This window comes from Etheostoma spectabile, chromosome 7 (genome assembly GCF_008692095.1).
Source record: "Etheostoma spectabile isolate EspeVRDwgs_2016 chromosome 7, UIUC_Espe_1.0, whole genome shotgun sequence".
NCBI classification, from domain to species: Eukaryota; Metazoa; Chordata; class Actinopteri; order Perciformes; family Percidae; genus Etheostoma; species Etheostoma spectabile.
Genome location: NC_045739.1, coordinates 30964313 through 30986349, shown reverse-complemented (window position 1 = coordinate 30986349; position 22037 = coordinate 30964313). Strand labels below are relative to the sequence as shown.

General features: G+C 38.8%; 3 protein-coding genes across 4 annotated transcripts; 1 reads left to right on the top strand and 2 right to left on the bottom strand.

Moving 5' to 3' along the window:
• The first annotated feature begins 93 nt into the window (after positions 1 to 93).
• LOC116692736 (protein pitchfork) lies at positions 94 to 7714 on the top strand. Its single transcript, XM_032521229.1, is given in 5 exon segments — positions 94 to 320; positions 5020 to 5118; positions 5413 to 5546; positions 5618 to 5735; positions 7438 to 7714. Coding segments are annotated over 5 exon segments (564 nt in total). The 5' UTR covers positions 94 to 173; the 3' UTR covers positions 7504 to 7714.
• Positions 7606 to 16201, bottom strand: taf8 (TAF8 RNA polymerase II, TATA box binding protein (TBP)-associated factor). Of its 2 annotated transcripts, none has more exons than XM_032521226.1 (8): positions 15986 to 16201; positions 12773 to 12932; positions 10305 to 10405; positions 10169 to 10229; positions 9893 to 10017; positions 9533 to 9680; positions 9045 to 9187; positions 7606 to 8013 (listed from the first exon to the last, which is right to left on the bottom strand). In XM_032521226.1, exons 1-8 carry the CDS (start codon positions 16031 to 16033, stop codon positions 7873 to 7875), a joined length of 927 nt encoding a protein of 308 aa, XP_032377117.1. In that variant the 5' UTR covers positions 16034 to 16201; the 3' UTR covers positions 7606 to 7872. The 2 variants fall into 2 exon arrangements, with proteins under 2 accessions (XP_032377117.1, XP_032377118.1); XM_032521227.1 differs by having other exon boundaries at positions 15784 to 16179.
• A 1956-nt stretch (positions 16202 to 18157) lies between these two features.
• g0s2 (G0/G1 switch 2) lies at positions 18158 to 19478 on the bottom strand. Its single transcript, XM_032521230.1, has 2 exons — positions 19322 to 19478; positions 18158 to 18663 (listed from the first exon to the last, which is right to left on the bottom strand). The coding sequence occupies exon 2, from the start codon at positions 18647 to 18649 to the stop codon at positions 18314 to 18316; it is 336 nt and encodes a 111-aa protein (XP_032377121.1). The 5' UTR covers positions 18650 to 18663; positions 19322 to 19478; the 3' UTR covers positions 18158 to 18313.
• Between the last annotated feature and the right edge of the window lie 2559 nt (positions 19479 to 22037).

The window sequence follows — 22037 nt, the reverse complement described above, 5'->3', positions numbered from 1 at the left end:
AACGTTATGACGCAAACAAGGCACATCCGTACTAACTCGGTTGCCATAGTTACAGCAAGTCAAAACACGACGACGTCATGGCAGGTCGAGCCTGAGCTAACTTGTACGGTGACGAAACTCGTCTTTTTTTGGTACAATTAGCGCGAGTTTCTTGCCCACAAGTTGTTTCGGGAATGTCGGCAGCTCCTGTTCAGAGAGTAGTGTTCGGCAGCTCTCAGGAGAGGAAGCTCTTTCCCCTCCACTATGCTCCAGACCGCCTGGGGAACCAAATGGCGCGACCGCCAGCGCCACACATCGGCCCGGCTGCATGACACCATGAGGCGTGTCTTATACAACTATTGCTGGCACGTTATTTTGATAAAATTAGCGGTCAACTCAATACTTCTCACCGAAGTAGACAGGGATTCAACTAACAACCTTCCCGTTGTTATTGGGTGTCAAAAAAACTCACAAAAGTCATAGTATAGTATCCAAAAGTCAAAAAGTCATAGTATAGTACACAAAAAAGTCATAGTATATCAAAAAAAGTCAAGTATAGTACATCAAAAAGTCATAGTATAGTAATAAAAAAGTCATAGATAGTACATAACAAGTCATAGTATAGTACAAAAAAGTCATAGTATATACATTGAAAAAAAGTCATAGATAGTACATCGATAAAAAAGTCTTAGTATAGTACATATAAAAAGTCATAATAGTACATCAAAAAAGTCTAGATGTCATATAAAAGTAAAACAGTCATAGTATCAGTACATGAAAAATAAGTAGTAAAAAGATTAAAAAGCCTAGTATAGTATTCCAAAAAAAACATAGATAGTATGAAAACAGTCTATATATAGTCCAAAAGCGTGTATAGTAGTTGAAAAAGTATTATAAGCCATAAAAGTATGCCAAAAGGTAATTAAAAAGCCATAGTATATAGTAAAAAAAAGTATTAAAGCGCATAATAGAATGTCCAAAAAGCCATAGTATATATTGAAAAAAGTCATAGTATAATGGCATGTACAAAAAGTAATTATAAACCAAGTATAGTGTATTGAACAAGTCATAGTAAACAGTTCATAGTAATACATGAAAACAAGTAATATCAAAACCTAGTTATTTTAAGTCATGTGTGTCATTAGCTACAATGTTCGAAAAAACTTTTCAAGGTAATTGGAAAATCATAGATGTGAATGCAAAAAAGTTAATTATGCTCTAAAAAGCAACATGCTGTAGTGTATCCATCCCTAAATAAGTCATAGAATCATGTCTTAACTGGTTAAATGGGGGAGGTAAACACAGTAAGGTGAGTAGTGCTCTCCAGTGTTACCAACGCTATTATGCTAAAAGACTTTGCTGTTTTTGTAAAGTGTTAAAAATTGTATCGGGGTTGCGGTTTTTAAGGCTTGTACTAAGTTGTGAGTGCATTATGTGTCCCACTTGTCTGCCGGACATCGTCATAAACGCCTTTTAGCATAAAATAATTAAGGACGCGTTATGTCCCACACACTTCCCTTTAAGTATGCTACCGAGAAACAGTACCAAGCAGAGCAGAAGAAGGCAGTTAGTTGTTTTATGGTTAGGAAAGTGCCAGTAGGATAAATGGTCAGAAGTACTGAAGAGATTTGGAGAAAATAAACCCGGTATTTTAGTCAATACGGAAAGTAACAAACTGTTTGAAATGAATATTCAATGGAGTTGGGCAAATTCTACGGACTGGAATGCAACCAAGTTGAGAATTTTGCATCCTGCCATGCTGTATGTGTATCCATCTCTAATGAGTCAGTCATTAGACATCATGTTCCTTAGCTGTTGATTGGTTGGGGGGGCGGGAAAACACCTAGTGAAGGTGTGTGAGTGCTCTCCAGTGTTGCCATGTCCGCTTTCTAGCGACTTGGGCTTGTTTTTTTTGTAAAGTCGCTTACAAATATGGTAGTCGCGGGTTGCGGTTTTTTTTTGGGTTGTCACTAAAGTGTGGTTGCTTATTTGGGCTTGTTCCCAGCTTGTCCTGCCGGCCGTCGCTCGATCCCGCCCTTTTCCAAAAACTATAGAGAGCAGCGTTATGTCCCCACCCACTTCCGGCTTCTAATTGGCTCTGACCCAGATGGAAACGAGTACCAGCCAATCAGAGGCAGAGCAGGGCAGTCTGTTGTTTTCTGGTTAGGAAAATGCGCGAGTAGCGACTAATGGTGAGTGGACTGTAGGAGAGTTTTTGGAGGAATAAATGCCCGGGATAATGTGGGAGAAATACGGGAAGAAGTATAACAAAGACTGGGAGAAAGAGAAAGGAGGAAAAGAATGGATTCAACCCGTCGTGGGGAACAACTCAAAATCACCGTGAAAAAAAGTGATTTCAAATCCCATCAGTTTTCTAATGTTAACTAATGTTAAAAGGTGGTTTAACTTACTCCTGTGGTCATTGTCCTGAAGCTCAGGGGGAGAAAATAAATAAACTCTAGCCTACCGTGTGTACAGTTTACCAATCTGTCCACATGGATTGTAACACAGTTGTATTTATTTTTCTCTTCCAGGATCTTAGGGGGGCTACGTAGAAAAAGTCGCTTATTTTGGGCTTGTTTTCACAGGCCTGGTTGCGTATTTGTCTCGCAAGATCTGGCAACACTGGTGCTCTCGTCAGTGTAGGGTTAGGGTGTGTAAGGTCTTATGTCGCGGCTCCACCCCGGCGCTTAGAGGAGACCGGTACGGTGGCAAGACCACTAAGACCAACACATAAAGTCTATACCAGAACGGCTACGGTTTGCATAGACATATGGAATAAACCCTACTAATATAACTAAATGGGTGAGAAATAAAGTTGCAGCCGCTGTTAATTAGGAGTTATAGTGCAGTGTGTTTACCGAAGGAGTCGTGTTAGCCGCCAACTTAGCCACAAGCCACGCCGCCACTGGCCTGCGTGAACTTCAGTAACGTTAGCTCGGATGCTAATCATCTGCTAGTTTTGTAGCTTTGGAAAAGACGACAGAGAACCAATTAGCGCACTGGTTGACCATGGATAACCCAGCTGGATCTCTGGCGACGTGGCTGGGGCATACACCGTTAATTTTAAATATACAGTCTGTTCAAGGACTGTTCTCCGCGACAACGACTGGGTCTGGTAGCCTACGGAGGTAACCTGAACTCCAGCGGGTGAGTAACGCTTTCTGTGGCCCAACGCCACAAACATAGCTACATGCTAGGTTACATGCTAGGTTATATTTAAAAGACATTTCTGGCTTTTTTGTTCATTTCCGAGACCTATTTAGGTTTAACGTTTTAATTTAGAAATGTTAAAGGTGCAGTAAAGTCTATTTTATAAAGGTATATGGGTTTAATGGTATAGTGCAAGTTAAATCATCCACACATTTACAGAGTGTTTTATCCATATGCAAGTGTCAGTCACACATTCAACACATTTCTTTCTGAAATACATTGTAGAGAGCATTCACATTAAGTGTCCATAAACAAATCTGGGCGCTGTTCATAAGACCTGTAGGGCACAATTGTTACAATTGTATGTCAAAAAAAGATCAGAGTATATTATGTTAAAACAGGCCATAAAAAAAATCAAAGTATGTTGGAAAAAGTCATAGTACTGTAAAGTATGTGGAGAAAAGTCAAAGTATACTATGTTGGAAAAAGTCACAAAAGTCAATGGATAGTATGTCGAAAAAAGTCTTAGTAAGTCAATTACAAAGTAATATTATTCAAGTATTACAAGTAGTGTGTTGGAAAAAGTCATTGTATGGTATGTCGAGTATATAATATGTCAAAAAAGTCATACAAAAGTCATAGTACTGCATGTCAAAAAGTTACAAAGTCATAGTATGTCATTAAAATAAGTCATGGTACTGTATATCAAAATTCATAAAAAAGTCAGTGTATGTCGAATAAAGTAAAAAGTCATAGTACTGTATATTATGTGAAGAAAAGCAATAAAATGTAAGGGTATAGTATGTTAAAAAAAATTAAAGTATACTGTTTTAAAAAAGGTTAGTATTTTTGAAAAGTCATGTCATAGTGTGTAGAAAATAGTTAAAGTATACATTGAAACGTTCCAAAATGTATAGTATGTCAAAAAAGTATAGTGTAGCATGTAAAAAAAAAAGAAAGAAAAAAATGTAAAACCTATTTTATACAGTCTGTTTTAAAACAGGAGAAAGTAGTACCGTTTGTTATGCAGTCAGCTCGTGAAATTAAATGAATCAATGTCATTAAAAGTTATTTAAAAATTAAATCGTGAACAGGGTGAATTAAGATCGGGATTTTCTTTTTTTTAACAATCGTGCAGGCCTAGATGCAGTTGTACTGTATTGTTTTTCATCAATACATTTAAGATTTTGTACAGTGATTCCACTTTGTCTGTAGTATTCTCTCTACTTTTGCAGTACTTTTACAGAGATGCATTTACATGTAGTACCATAGTGAAACATGTATTTTGTAATATTTAATGATTGTCCATAAAAAAATATATAAACGGACTGTCAACCATGGTACGAGCATTACATGGTCTGTCCACCAGAGGACGCTCTACAACGTCCCTGTTAGTAACACTGATTATTTTGGTCTTGTTTTTGTTCAAAGGACTTTAAGTTTCATATCTTAAGTTAGTATTTTTATACATTTCATTGATCAGAATGCCTAATAATATAATATATTTTGATCTTTTTTATTGTGACAATAAAACAAATTTATCATATTATTTTAGTGAGAACTCAAATAACTAATGTTAGGGAAATCGGTTTGTTTTGTAGCATTTTTCTGGATTATTTTTAAAAAAAACAGATATCAGATTTTTAAACAACCAAATCTTCGTATCGGCATAAAACTCCTTTATCGGTTGGGCTCTATATATAGTATGTTGAAGTCCTATTATAGTATGTAAGTACTATACTGGCTCCTAAAATGACACTCAGTCCTCAGGACTTTGAGAACTCCTGATCTAGGATTTTTGTTTAACTGTTCAGTTTAAAATGAAAATGTTAAATTGGTGATTACAGCCTGTGTGTACGCATTGTATGATTATTATTTCTCTTGCAGTTTGGCACCATACTCTACGACTTACAGAGGACACCGGGGAGTAAGAAAGGATACGGTCTCTCTGCGAGGACTGCTGCACGCTTTCCGCCCTGTAGCAAGGTACACAAAGCACTTTTATCTTAACTGATGAAGATAAAAGTTCCACTGATTTTAAATAAGGAGCTCAGTTTGTGAAACAGCTGTATAAAAAGTCTTGTATGTAAATAAAATCTTAATTTGAAGTTTAAAAGTACTGTGTTTCATTCTACAACTGCTAAAGATCAGAACATAACCACTACTGCTTTGATTTGACCATTAGGTATTTTTATTATCTGCATCTTGCAGTGCTAAATGGCAGGAATACCCCTTTAACATGTCAAGTTTCACTTAATTAGTTATAGTTTCCATCCCCAGACAGCGACCCCTTCCCCACAGCAGTACCAGCAGGATCAAAGCCAGTCCAGAGGCCCCCCTCCTGGCAAAACACCTTTCAACTCAACCACGGAGAGGTTCAGAAGCACGTCACGTACAGCTGAGGACAGCCCAGGGTGAGACAGACACAGAGACACAGGTCCAATGTAACTGAACAGTGCTGACAGGTGGTCCTTCTGTGATACAGGCCCGGGACCTACGCTCATGATACAGCGACAAACCGGAAAGTGAGCTGGCCCATGTGCTTTGGGAACCCAGACTGGTCCAGACTGCCTCAGACGCAGAAGAAGTCCCTCAGGGTGAAGGTAAGAAGGTTTGAACTCCATAAAACAGACGTTACGTGCAAACCATTTTTTAAAAGGTTTTCATTTAGCTGAGGAAGTAGAGTTTTCTCAACCCATAAAGGATCCCTTTAGTTTATCTGAAACTATTAAATTCTGAATCACCAGGTTTCTACATATACTTACCTTGGACAAGAACAATTGTAATCTGGAAAGTAACTAAAGCTGTCAGATAAATGTAGTCGTGAGTGAGTAGAGTTATATCATTCTCAAGTAAAGCCCCTCAAGTTTGTATTTACGTACAGTGCTTGAGTGGACGTACTACGTTAAAATCCACCACTTTCTATTAGGGGTGGAGCGCTACACAGAAGTCACGGTTCGGTTCAGACATCACGGTTCAGTAAGAGTTTGGTACAATGGAGGGAAACAAAACAAATATGCAGAAGGCAATTTTGGTACAGCCACGTCTCGGGCTGTACCATCTAGTGTCATATAGTCTCTCCATTGAGCTGCCAACAGCCTGAAGTGTGTAAGATGTAAACAACAAGTGCCCCACATCATCTCCAGACTCTGGAACTTGTAAACAACACAAGACAATAGTCTATAAAACTGAAAACACAGCATCTCTGTTATCTGCAAAGACGAAGTAAATCACCTGATTATGCAATGTTATCGCGTCTCCCGGCCATTTCTCACAGCAGAAAGCTGCTTCCTGCCTGACTACAGTTAATATAGTATTACATAGTGTATATATAGACCAGGCCAGCTAAGCGGCGTCTTTCTCCTGTCGCGTCCCTACACTAACACTCAGCATACATAGGCGCAGCTCGGCTACACGTGGTGTGCCGAGCCTTAGGCTAAGGCAGGGCTACAGATTAAATGTCCCTGAAGAATCTGCCTAATACTAGTTTCACATTTATTTTTGTTAATTTGCACGAAAGTTTAATTCATTTTTATACCGTGTAAATTCATGTACCGAACCGTGACAGCCGTACCATTTTGGTTCAACATGAATAAATGAACCACTCCACCCCGACTTTAAGTGGTATCAGTCTTTTCATCTGTCTTGTCATGAAAACCAATGTTTCCCAAAATGTTGTTATTCCGTAAAATAGATAATGTGCTGATAAAAACACGTTTTAAGTATTGTTACCTGCTGCTGCTAAATAGTAGCACTATTTTCCATAGAAATTGTATTTGGTTGGATACATCAATGTACAGTGAGGCTCGAATGTTTGGGCACCCCAGGTAAAAAAAACTTGTATTAATGTGGATAAAGAAGCCAAGAAAAGATCTCAAATGCATCAAAATGACAGAAAACAAAAAATGGCATCTGCAAAGGTTTTTTAGCTTCTTTATGCACATTAATACAATTTTTTTACCTGGTTAAAATTAGTTACCTAGTTATTTCATGGATCAGGATACTATGCATCTTAAATAAAGTTCCCTTGGAAAGACCCATGAAATAACTGGCCTTTAAAAATAAAAATCTATAGAATTTAACATAAGTGTGTATACTCATGCCCCCTGTCTTTTAAGGAAGAACATTTATTTACAATACATTATTCAAAGAAAATGTATGTCCTTGTTAAAAGGTTGGATTTTCCTAACATTTTTAATCAAGGCATTAAGATCAATTGCCAAAAGATGTTTATATTTAAACAACTTTAGCATGGGTGTGTAAACTTTCTCCAGCCACATCTAATGCTCTTTTGTTTTCCTTCAGATAAACAAAGAAAAGGATTTCCTGAAGCACAGAAGCAAGGTGGCCTACCTGAGTTTGTATTACTAACTGTAAAGCTGATGGATGAAATCCAACCGGGAGACTTTGTCAAATTATTTACCTTAACGCTTACAGACATTTCATTAGCTGTCAGAAGAAAAGTTAGATATCTCAAGGGTAAAAAAAAACTAATTTATTTACAAAATGAAAGATTTCTGTAGGGTGGTATATTACACCATATTTTTTACCAAGTTAGTGCTGGCTGAAAAGTAACTCAACAAAAAAAACTTCAGAAGACGTCAGTCAATATACAAAAATCCAACATTGGTTTGGTCCCAGATGCTCCAACGCCGTGCCTCTCCTCTCTGGGGAGGGAGTCACTACACTGCTGAAAGCCTCAACCACTGTGGCTTGTGTGTCTGTTGGTTCATGTTAGTTTCATTTCTTCCTCCTCACTTTGGGTTTCTTGACTGGCCGAAGGTACGGGTTGTCAATCACGTTGTCCTCGCTGGCCTTTGTGGAGGGAACAATGCCGCTGGGAGGAAGCATGGAGTTCTCTTTGTCACCTCCTGGATCATCCTGAGTGAGGGAAACGGGAAAAAGATGCATTAAAAGGTGCTCTTAGCAATGTCAGCATGTTTTAGGCTAAAACATTTGTCACATACAGCAAACATCTAGCTGCTTGTAGACAGCCCAGGGTCTATAAACAGTGTTCCAGGCAATAACTGCCAAAAAGGATTGGGGGGGGTTAGTGCACGGACACACAGAAGGGAGGGGATGAGGAGGCGGGAGCTAGTCTCGTCTTGTTTGAAAATATTGGAACATCAACCAACATCGCTTAGAGCACCTTAGCTATCATTGAATAATTTGACATGCATTTATTTGCTTTTCTTCAAGATTGATCTGTGGGTTGACTACAGAGTAGAGCAAGCCTGGCTCTGTCCAAAGTAAGAACTAAATCTGCATATCAGCAGCACATGTGTTTATCTGTACAGCAATGGAAGTCACTGCTCCCAACAAAGAACTAGTAACAGTGTGTAACTCCCAGTAAACGTACAATTTAAATAAGACAGACATGATGATGTGTCAATTAGCAAGCTTCAGAGGTGAAGGTAGTGTTTTTTTTTCTTTGCTCTTAAAATGCTGTGATCAATAAAATTGGATCCACCTTCTGCTAATCTGCGAGGGATATTCTTTCTCTGCTACTTCCACTAGTAATAACCTTGGGTCAGCACTTACAACTATTGTATGGAAGAAATCCTAGAAATCCCCAGAAATAATGACATTCAAATTCCTGGCCCACAAACCTACTGAAGATCTTTATGATAGAGCTTCTGTATCTTCTACATGACATTTTCCAAATCCAACCTAAGTAGTGGCCCTGGAGGCACTACAGGAAATTGAAGAGGTAGGTTTGATACTTAACACTGGTAAGTAAATCTGAGTTTAAAGAATCAAATTAGTCTTTTTGAGTTGATGTGCACAAATGTGTAAGAACAGTGTCCCAGGGTGTAATCACTTTAAAATCTCTGGGCACTCAGTAAGATACCCTGACAGTAGAAAAACACACTATATCAGACACTGGGCAAGCTCCAGTAGTAAAGACGTACGTTGATGAGGTTTCCTGCTGCGTTCTCGCTGTCTGTCTGGTCGTCCTGCTCCGAGGAGTCCGTCTCCTCCAGAGTCTGCAATTCCAGCTCCGAGGGCAGGAGGGCACTGAGATATGGGATGCTGCTTGGTTGTGCTGCGATCACTGAAAACAGTCACAGGGATTAAAACTCACAAATAAAACATGCTTACAGTAGTTTGATAGACATAACATATTACAACCGATTTTTTTTTAAATTAATTTAATTAATATTAATTTATACTATTTATTGAACCCCAGTGGGGAAATTACAATTTACACTCTGTGTACACTTTGTTAGAATCACTACACACATGCTCAGGACCTATTCATGCAAAAATAGAGCGCCCTGAGCGGTTGGAGGGGTACGGTGCAGTGCTCAGTAGGTGAAGTGGCATCTCAATCCACACTCCATATTTTTGGTCCGCATGGGGACCCCCAAATGAATGTCCACTTGGAGGAATCACTCACGTGGGAAGGCAGTGATGTCGTCTTTGAAGAGGCTCTGAGTTTCTCCTGTCTTGGCCATGAAGCGTGTGAGCGCTCTCTCCACGTCTCTCTTCTGACTTGCTGCCTTCTCTCTCACCACTTGGTAGTCTGACACAGGCTCCCTGAACGTCTAAGGGCAGAAAGGAAAACACACCTCACGTACACATACTTTTTGAATTTCATGTTACACATAATGAACTGCTTGCTGATGCATGCCGTGGTGAAACTGATTAGTTCAGGGAGATGACATCTTTTCTTAACATATAATATTACAAAAAGACAGTTACGTTAGTTCAGGGTTTGTTTAAGGATCTCAAACTACCAAGAAAAGTTTCGACTCACAGGTGTTTTGATGTACGTGTGAGGGTCAGGGAACTCTGGGAAGTGGCTGGGGATGTAAGCCGGATGTGGGCGTTTCTGTCCAGCCGACAGTGCTTTGGGAGTCACAGGTGCGTTTGTCACTGGAGCTGAAATGTATAAAATCCAATCACAAAAAAAAAAGTTCACATCTATTTAAATCTTTTCCAGTTACCATATAGACTCAATGTAGAAAGTGAAACTACCATTAGAAGTCATTTTCATAATCCATACCAACAGTGGACAGCTGAGTGTACTTACGGGCAGTTATAACCATCCTCTGTGATCTCTTGGCATACACAGGCAGGGTGTCGGCATTAAACCTGCAGTGACAAAAACTCATGATGTCCTCTGTGTTACCCATGCTTAATTGATGGGTTAGTGTCCTCCAGTACTTACCCATTTCAATGAGTGTGACCACTGTATCTGCCAAGGTTGGGACGCTTCTGGCTGTGTGTTCACAATAAGCTTTAGCACATCGACCTATTTCGGTTATATCTGTAAAAGAGGAAAAACAACCCGGCGGGTTAGAAAAGTCTCTAATAATCAGTCCCTCCAGGATTTCACATGCCTGAAGTGGCGGGATCTTTTGTTAGTGATTGTAATACAATTTTAGATGGTTTTTTTGTTGCAATGAAGTTGCAAAAAAAAGTTGTGATTTTTTTTATAGTTCTTTAAAAATAAACTTGTATTGGGGAGACTAAAAGTACTTTAGGCTGAGTTTTCCTACTGACCTTACCAAAAAGTCTCAGGGTGCTGCAAATGTAGGTATAATATGAAAATGGTAGGTGGAATAAAGACAAAAAATGTATTGAATGAATCAAATTTGAACATATCTTCAAATATGAACAGATCTTTACCTTGTTAGTTAATTTCCTATCCTGGGACGCATTCATATGGTTTGATTCATACGGCACCTACAATAATGAGCTGTCCATCTACGTTTTTCCTGCATCCACTGTGTGTGTGTGTGTGTGTGTTTGTGTGTGTGCGCATCAGCTGAGCAGCCCTGCCCGCTGCAGAGAGCCAACAGCTTGAAACAGCAGCGGCTTCAGAGTGAAAAAAAAGTTACAGCGTACATTGATGTTAAAACGCTTACCGTGTATCATTTTGGCAAAATATGTGTGACGTCAACCCGCTGAGTCATTGGCTCTCAGAGTCACATGCTGATGCAAAGTTTGGCACGTGGAACTGCTGGGATTGGTTGAAGTTGCGGGAAACTACGGTTATTGGTCAAATTTGCGAAAAAAGTTGCGGTGATAGGTGATGAACATTTTGTAGATATAACAAACTGATCGGTCATAAAAGATGAGATTTAATTTCTCAATGCATCAACAGATGCATTTGGTCATTTTCAGTTCTGGCACACATCATTAAAATAACTTCAAGTTTACAGTGCTGATCCACCTGAACTCAGGGTATCTGCATATACAGAGGACCAATAAAGTACCCCATGTCCATGGCTCTGTCTCCTTGTCTTCATAACATGTAACGTCCATCCTGATTTTCTGAACCACTCTCCTTCGAGCTTTCTTAAATATGTATAATCAAACTATTCTGACCCTGCAATATCTTGTTCTGAATGTGCATTAGAAAAACTAAACTGAATTTACTTTTTTATAAACACCTCCAGTTTCACAGCAAAGGCCTAACACTGCTTTCACATTAAAATGCAATGATACATTTTAACAGATAAGTGATGTGTCAGCTGCAGCTACAATGATCGTTACTACATCTATACAGAATCTTCATCCCCCTGCTGACATGTTTATAGATCTATAACCCATCTGCAGAGGGAAGAGCCACAAAGGAGATAAAAAATGGGTCTCAACATTTTGGCATATAGAAAAGTACTTTCTAACTTTGAGTTGACATGTGAGCTGTAATGCAAGTTTATTAAAATTAAAACACACACACCTATCTATCTATAGAGCTGTAACGAAACATTAGCATTGGATCTGGACGGGAAGGATAACTCTGGTAGTTAGAAGGGGCGTGTCATGATTCTGCCTTCTCACTCCATGACACAGGTTTGGGATCTGAGTGTTGCATATTCATATTGCATATTGTTACAGCCCTAATATATGTGTACGCACACAACCAAATGTTGTGAACTATTTGCCATTATTATGGTTGAGCCTGATGTTGCTTCCTGTCTCCTTATACAACAGCCCATCAATAAGTCATGTCACATAGACAGTACATCACCATAGTAGGTAGGCACTTGTAATGAGATTTCAAACATGTTTAGAGGCTAAAAACACGTTTAAAACTTGCCCTGTTTTAACCTGTTAGGTGCTAACTCTAGCAGGAAGATAACACGGTGTAGGTGACACAGTTTGTTTTTCTCTCTACTGACAGCACTCCAAATTTACAAACAGAGCTAGGTATTTAAATTGACTGGAATTCTGCTTTAAGGATGAGACATGGACCAAATTTCTATAATTTTGGGAAGTTCTGATGTTTGTTCAAGTGTTGATTTCACGAAAAATGTTGGTTTTTAGTAGTTATTTAATGCTATGAAAAGAGTGCGAAATGTCGTGATTGGTCAGCAGGGTGTATGAGCGGGACTTTGACATCACGGTTCCACCGTCCGCACCACTACTGCACAGACTCCGGCTCCAGATTTACAAGATGGCGGTGCCCGTATTCGGGATGTTTTGGCTTCACTTTTGTACAGTGTGAAGAAGTGGCGATGCATTGGCCATTTTTTTAACAGTCTATGCTTTGAGGAATTAACTGACACTCACGGCGCCATAGAGAGGAGTTGTGTGCCGTTTAAAAAAAAATTTGAACAGAAATATTAAAATATGCAGTTCTGATGAAAATGAACAAGCGCACATCTACTTTAGGACTGATACATACAGCTCTGCATCATCTCAGTGAGTGTCTCCACCGCTGCCTTCTCGGCGCTCTCGAAGCCACACTCTGTCAGGAGGGCACTGACAACCACCTGCAGGGTGCGACGTCGGGCCAGCTGGTAGTTCTCTGCAGGGCTGGTGGCAGCTTTACTACTACTCCCACGCTGAAAAACATACATGAAATAATAAAGTAGGTAAGACAAAATGCATTAGAACAGTAAAAGAATAATAAACAGGCTCATTACAGCAGGAAAGAAACAAATATAACATTAAGTATGAAGGTACAAAACTCTTCCAACAATCAAATTAATTGAGAATATAAAAACATTAACACATCATTACCATTTAGGCTATGTAAAAGGCTTATATCTCCGGTTTGGCCAAGTTACGAGAAACTCTCAAAAACAAGGGGGGTGTCAGTAATTCAGTATTTTATTTAAAGTGCTAATATTAGGGCTGTGTGATAAGGAGAAAATCAAATATCCCAATATTTTTGACCAAATATCTCGATGTTGATATTGCAACGATATTGTAGTGTTGACTAATGGTGCTTTCACAAAATATTAACACAATGAGATTTTTGATAAATAATCATCAGTAATGTGGATATAATAACTAAGCGAGTAAAGGCAAATAGCACAGTTACAATAGTGTGGTAAGTTCAGAAAATGACAATTTACTGTAATGCAGCCTTTAAAACCAGACTTTAGACAATATTAGTCTCATATCGCGATATCGGTATAATATGGATATATTGCCCAGCTCTAGCTCATAGTATGCTCATTTTCAGGTTCATAATTGTATTTTGAGCTTGTACCAGAATAGGTTTACATGGTTTAATTTTCCAAAAAAAAAACCTATTTTTGTTGTACTTCACATTGCTGCAGTTCCTGTTTTTTTTGTGTTGAGCTCTCTGTTTTAGCTACAGAGTGAGACATCTCACTTCTGTTCCATCTTTGTTGAGAGTTGCACATGCTCAGTACCTACAGTAGCTTGCATAAGTTTATACACCCACGCTAAAGTTGATTAAAAAAAAGGAATACATTTTTTTTTTTTAATCTTAATGCCTTGATTAAAAAAATATAGGAAAATCCAACCTTCTTAAAATACAGGGCCATAAGTATACACGCCCCTATGTTAAATTCCCATAAAGGCAGGCAGATTTTTATTTTAAAGGCCAGTTATTTCATAGATCAGGATACTATGCATCCTGGTAAAGTTCCCTTGGCCTTTGGAATTAACATAGGCCTTTGCATCTTGGATGCTTTTCTGCTGTTGCCAAATGAGTTGCTACAAAGCTAATTAAGACAATTAGCTCCACACAACTCTCTCAGTATGGAGGGGGATGGTAGCGACAACTGAGATCCTGTGTCACCTCTAATGATCATACGTGGGCACAATATTGGTTAATGGCAAAAATTGTGTCAACCTATTCTGAATGACGTATTGTGGTGCTGCAGACACAGCCCAGCCTACAATTACAATAGAGGGTTTTCACCGACGTCACGTTCTGGGCAGTAACCCGGATGCGCGGCCATATTGGAGATTCTCAGTGTAAACAACTAAATGGAGTAGAGTTAAGTATTGTGCACTTTGGACACTTTAAGTGAATGTAGCCATGTCCAAACAACAGAAAAGCATCCAAGATGCAAAGGCATGTAGGGAAGAGCTTGGACCACAAAAAAGGCGCGATATTTCGAGAAATTACAGCTTATTGGCGGTGCAAATCCCTACAAGTTGCTCTCTCTTCTTGTATCCATGACGCCCCGGTGATTCTTCCTTCAGTTGCATATCCCAATATAGCTAGTCAACTGCAGCTGCAGACCTTAAATCCTACAAAGGTTAGGAGGCCTATGACCAGACGGTGTGTGGATGGGGGAAGGAGATGCAGTACCAAGTCATTAACGACTGTTGTGTTGTGAAGGCATAAGTAATGCAATGTCTTTAATCAACTTAACCTTAACTGTATGACATCATTGCGATACTCAAGGTGTAGGCATGTGACCCTCGATCGGATTTTTCTTCATTTCAAAAGACCCCCAGTTTGCTATCTACACTATCTGCGTGAGTTTGAGCTTTGCCAACCACAAGCGCCTCCTCACCTCTGATAACTTCTGGCATTCCTTTTCCTGTTTTAAATAACTTTTGGAAGTCAATAATATTCCAAATATTTTTTCTCGCTCTGACCTATTGGTACAACCTAAAACACGGCCATTAGAACCATTTTCCTTGACAACGTTCGGGATCTACTTCAGTGCCCGTGCATTGTTGTGATGCACAGTATTCCCAATATGGCGACCTCAGGTGTGATGACACAGTGAAAACCCTCTCTCCTACACAACAACAACAGGACACATACTTGTTTGGTTTAGATCCTCGAACAAAATTACACCATCATCATTTTTACATTTTACAATGAAAATGGAAATAACGATACAAAAAGGACGATTCCATCCAATATCGTGAATGATATCGCAATATCAGTCAAAATAATCGCAATGACATCTTTTCCTCATATCGTACAGCCCTAGTATTAAACACTAAAACATTAACTATAGGGGTTTAATAAATGTAGTGAAGTAAAAAGCACAATAATTCCCTATGGAATGTTTTAAAGTAACATAGTATGGAAATAATCAAGCACAAGTACGTTAAAATAGTAGCTACAGTACTTGAGTAAATGTAATTTAGTTACTTTGCACCACTGCTAGCGTAATTGACAGGCAGCACATGTAGCTAGCTATGCTACGCATTAGCAGTTGTAACGTTTGGGTTAACAAATACAGACAAATGAACTAGCTAGCTAACACTTACAAACGTACTGCGCATTGCAGACTATTCGTATTGTTAGCGGGTAACTGCGGCTATAGAGTTTTTACAGAAATATGACCACGACATGCAAATTAAGCTAGCTAACACATACTAACATTTATCCAAACGGGTACATATTCATTCAATAACGTTAGCATTTACAGACAAATTAACTAACGTTATATAAACGATGAAGTAGCTAACCTTGTCGTCTGTGATAAAGTACAGCAGGCTCATTGTGGCTTCAATATTAGTTATTTAAGTAATTACTCCTCATTCAGTACAGACGAGTCTCTTCCAACTGACTGCTAACAGTTAGCTAACGCTGCGAACCTACGGAGAAGTTAGCTAACGTTAGCCGACATCTTGCTAATGACGGAGAGAAGAAAACCGTCTCTTAACATACCCCTCCTTCATTCAGTGAAACTCTAGATGCAACCACAGGATCCGCCATATGTGTTTATTTGTACTCTGCTCTTTGGAGTAAACTAATTTAACCTATAGTGAGAAAAACGTCATTTATCCGACGGCCGTTTTAGCCGCCATTAGTAAACACGGTAAGAATTTATGTCGTCGTTTCCGTCACTGGGATGGAAGTGAAAATTAACCCGTACTTTATATATTACCGCCGACTAGTGGCTGTATGTAGAGTTACACCTGCTAGATTACCATGAGTCAAAGGTTAACATCCACTGTTGTCCTCGGGTCAAATTTGGTCCATTTTCAAAAGGTTTCTGTATCATAAATTTGAATTTCTTTCAACCAAAATTGTCTAATATAAGAAATAACGAGGATGGTTCCCTAAAACTTGGTTATTATTATTGTTAGGATTATGTTTTATAGTCATAGTCAATATTTTTTCATGATCTACTGCACTCATTTTTAATTTTAATTTTAATTTTAATTTTTTCTGTGTGATATATGTGTGTATATGTGTGTATATGTGTTTGTTGTGTTATGGTTGTCTTGCTACTGGATGCCTAAAATTTCCTTCGGGATGAATAAGATATCTATCTATCTATCTCTATCTATCTATCTATCTATCTATCTATTCGTCTATCTATCTACTCTATCTATCTATCTATCTATCTGTCTTCTATCTACTGTCTATCTATCTATCTATCTATCTATCTATCTATCTATGTCTTGTCTATCTATCTATCTATCTATCTATCTATCTATCATTGGATCATATCTAATCTATCGTCGTCATTAAATCATCATCTGGAAAATATGTCATGGAAAAAAAATAAACTAAAACGTGGAAATGTAGAAAGCTAAAGGGGCAAACATCAAAAACGTCGAAAAGCGCTGAAAAAAATGGATACAAATGGATCCAAACATTGGAAAAAGTTACAAACGTTGTTAAAGCAACAAACGTGTCGAGAAAAGACAACAAAATTGTTTTAATTTTAAAATCATACCCAGAAAACCAAAAGTTGCATGGTCAACGGAAAGCAACACAAGGGTTAATGGATTTCATCACTGAATGTAGATAGACTTGTTGTGACAGTAGTGGAAAGTTCTTTTACTTCAGTACTGTACTTTTAAATTTGAAGTAGGCTACTTGTACTTTCCTTGAGTATTTCCATTTGATATATACTCCACTACATCTTAGTTAGATAGAGACACATATTTACTACTACTTTTTACTGCACTAAATTTGTCTGACAGCTTTATTCCTATGTGCTTTGCATTGCTGTAGATTAAACTATACAATATAAAGTAGTTGTAAATAATAATTTAATCAGTGCTACCTTAAACAAACCATCATATTTACTAGTTAAACACACACAGGGACAATTTCCTTCTAAGAATAAGTGCTTGTAAAACATGAAGTTGACAAAATTTCTCTAATTCTATTTTTAATTTAGGGAAGTAGTTGAATGCAGTACTTTTACCTGGAGTATTTGTACTGTGTGGCATTGCTACTTCTACTTAAGTAAGAGCATGCTAAGAAACAGCATACAATAAGAAAGGCTGGGGGGGGGGGGGGGGGGGGATGTTGCACAGATATTAACATGGAGACACTTTTCCCTTTTCATTAGTAACGTACATCGGAAAACTCGTGGTGACATTAGCGCACATTATTTTATTCTTATGTTGTCACTTTTTCACATCACGTGCACTATTACAAGGTCTATTTTAGTTTACTTGTTATACTAAATATGTACTTATTTTGTAGTTATTATATCAGGCACTGGTGTTACCTTTATACATTATACACTTTACATGTATGACTCTATTGCATTTATTGTAATTTTTGCAACAAACTCTATCCTAGCCTCCATTTCCCACACAGAAGATCAGATGTGCAATGGTTGAATGTAGTTTAGTTAAACAGCTCCTAATCTAGAAATGCATGTCATGTCATCATTTCTTGCAACATGTACAAAGTGCTATATTACTCTAAATAAGACCTGAAACAGTTGCTAGCCGCTTTGTTAGAGTGCAAAAATGAATTTATTCACACAAGTTCCATTTCTTTCCCAATACATTCAACAATTCGCATCCATAAATATCTGCTGCCCAGCAGCCAGACATTACTGTACCCTGCAGTTTTCAGTGCATCTCCTCATTTTTTCAATCAACAGGGGCAAATTGCATATTCAAGCAAATCTGACATAAAAGAACGGGTACAAAGTGACCTGTTCAACGTGGTGATTTAATGTACCACCATTAGCATTAACATTGCAAGTGTTGTGTCCATTTACTCCAGGAGAGGAGGGTTTCTTTAAGAAGCATGTAAGCGGTATGAGTTTCTCCGGCAAGCAGTACCCGGATGTTTGGCCTTGGTCTCTACCATCTCCAGCACGTCCACATCTTCAGGGTCAACCAAGGTAGTGTGCTTCTCCTTCTTCGTCATCACCTCCCCAATCCGCTCTGCCGACGAGTCCTCAACAGTCTCCTGCTCCTGCACAAATGGCTGCAAAACAGTCTCCACCAGTCCCCCAACGACCCCGAGCATGGCCAGAGTGGAGCCAATCATGTAGATCTTCAGCATGCCCCGGCCCGGCCTCTGGTTGAGCATCTCCTTAGCGAAGGGGATGATCTCGCCAATGGTTTCCATAGTGTGTGATTAGTCTGTTGAAGGAAAACAGAAGTTTGATTAGAGAAAATTGTCAGAAAAACTCTCAATTTATCCCCTGGGGGGCAATTTAAAAGCATGAGGATTAGTTCTGGTGAGTCACTCGGGGGGAGGAGGAAATAGTGCAGAAAGGACCATCCATCCATCCATACATACACACAAACACACACACACCCCTGGACTTCCACTAATACCTGGTCACCTTATCACTTTATCACTTTAACACTGGACTCAACACTGACACTTTTGATAATAATTTATGGTCTTTTTTTTTTTTTTTTAGTCCATATTTGACGAATATCTTTATTGTTATTATTATTATTACTGTTATTTTGTTGTCTTTATACTGTTTTTTTTACCTAGTTTGTTTTTCTTGCTAAAACTGCTGCTGGAATTCTTAATTTCCTTGCGGGAGTCATCCCAAAGGATCAATGAAGAGAAGTCTAAGTCTAAGTCTGAGTCTAGAAAATATAGTAAATACACACGATGCCGTATACCATGATGAATATACTCAAATTGCAATAGAGGAAAAAGCAGCAACACATGTAACATGCAACCGCTCTTTTGATATGGTGTTCTATATCAAAAAGCAGCCCACTTTAGAAATCCTTTAAAACTAACATTAAATGCTCATACCGAGAGGCAGATACTCACTTTTTTAACAGACCCCAAGCTCTGACGTTTTCCTCAGTGTTCCCCTAGTCAGGCGTTTGCAGGCAGAAAGACAAGGGCACGTCCTGCAATTTAAACACCAAAGGAGCCAGGTTAACTCCCACAGTGATGACAGAATGCATATTCACGAGGCTGCTGAAATCACTTTTTTTGGGGGGGGGGGGAGAGAGATTAGGGCTTGTTCGGGTAAAAGGGCACAGGTTTCTAGGGCAAGAAGTGAAGCAAATATTCCCTGTAGGGGAAACTGGGCTTGTGACATCACATGAGGTCTGCATGTGTTGCTGATACAGATCCATCCATCAATCTATCCACCAACTGTCTCGCGAAGACCTCCAGCCGTTCCTGATACACAACGAAGATTTTCAAATATTTCCCATGTGACTGACCATTGGACGACAAAAGTGGTTGGCTGGTGTTGCGTGGCCTGTTACAATGAATATTGATCCGCGATGGGTGGAGGGCATTGTTTCACAGCATCATGGCTACACATGGAATTCCCCTTATTGAACACTGGGAGATAAGGTTTACTACGGCAAACAGTTCAATAGATTCTCCTCCAATCATGTTTCCCCCTACCATGGAGCTGACCATGAGGTGGTGAGAGGATACAGGGGTTAATGTGTGTGCATGTGTGTGTGTGTGTGTGTGTGTGTGTGTGTGTGTATTTGTCTGAAACTCTCTGCCCTTTGACCTCGTCCCTTCCCTGCCAAAGAGGAGGGAGTGAGGTCAGACGTGCGGGTTGTGAAATGTGTCTGACCTTCGTCACAGAGAGCCATGCGTCATCCGCACTCAGTGAAAATGACAACAGGCCAACGTCACGAGAAGTCTGCATGTCTGTTCAACATCTGCTTGCCTGATGTCAGAGGCACTTTGCACCATAACTTATAATCTAGTTTCATTTTTATGATAAAACCTGTTCCGGCCTGCTGCCATTGGGATGAAGCCACTGATGCCGTAGTCTTTTGACATTCTAGTTGGAGTTTTGTGAAAAATGTTCTCTAAAATTTGTAGTGGACGCAGGAGGACACAGCAGCTGGTCCACTTTATACTATATATACCGTCCTGTATCACACAGGGACACAGGAGGACACAGCAGCTGGTCCACTTTATACTATATACCGTCCTGTATCACAGGGACACAGGAGGACACAGCAGCTGGTCCACTTTATACTATATATACTGTCCTGTATCACACAGGGACACAGGAGGACACAGCAGCTGGTCCACTTTATACTATATACCGTCCTGTATCACACAGGGACACAGGAGGACACAGCAGCTGGTCCACTTTATACTATATATACTGTCCTGTATCACACAGGGACACAGGAGGACACAGCAGCTGGTCCACTTTATACTATATATACCGTCCTGTATCACACAAAGGGACACAGCAGTGGATATATAAATAAGTACTGTGACAACAGGGAACAGAAACAACAGCCTGGACACAATAAAACGCCTGATCACACAGGACACAGGACCCAGCAAGCATGTCCAATTAAATATTATCTGCCTGTATCACACAGGATACAGGAGACAAGCATGTCCACTTCGACCTTAGCTTTACTTAGGGGCAGAGGAGTAAACATGCTGACAGGGATAAAAACACAACTTTCAAATACAAGGGATGAATGACATGATTTGTCAGCTGTATAAGATATGTGACCTCCATGTTCAGTACACATACCAAATTGACCATGTATCCAAAACATCCATGCCTTATTTATTTTGGCCTAAAATTACATGATGCTATGCCAGGTCAACAACCTTAGCCCAAGTAAAATAGCTCTTATTTACATTTTTGGGGCGTTCTATATCAGTCTTTTAAAAAGATTCCATTTAATAAAAACAAATGGGGAAGTTTATGAAACAATAGTGGTTTGAGGTGAAAAGTTGACATATTCCAGTCTGTGATTATCCATCAACATCCATATCCAGGTATAATTTCCTATAAATGAGGTTTATTGATGATAAATTCCAAAAATAACTGTAAAACTAAAGTTAATAAGTTAGTGTTGCGTAGTGTTAAACATCAAAAAAAGTGTTGAAAAAACAGACAAAAACGTAAGAAAAAGTTGAAAACATCGACAAAAAGCTTCAAAAAGTGTTAAGACAACACAAGGGTTAAAAGGGCGCCTCATTATAATAAGGCTACACTAACAAGGTAAACATGGTAAATATATGATATTATACCTATGGGCTGAAATATGTAGCAATAGAAACTGAATTTGAATTAGTAAACTTCAATAATTGCATTGAAAAACTGAATTTGAATCACATAATTGGAAATTGTTTTGTTTAATTTGAATCATTGCTCTACCTTCATCCTTCAAGTCCCCGGATGTCTGGCACGGTAACTGGAAATTAAATTTGTGAACTGAATATAAATTGTGAGAAGTGAATGTGAAGATATAGTAGATGAAGATAGATAGATAGATAGATAGAGATAGATAGATAGATAGATAGATGATAGATAGATAGATAATAGATAGATAGATAGATAGATAGATAAGATAGATAGATAGAGATAGATAGAAGATAGATAGATAGAATGATAGATAGATATAGATAGATAGATAGATAAGTGATAGATAGAAAGATAGTGGATAGATAGATAGATAGATAGCTGATAGATAGTAGAAGATAGATAGAGTAGATAGATAGATAGATGAGACATATAGATAGATAGATACAT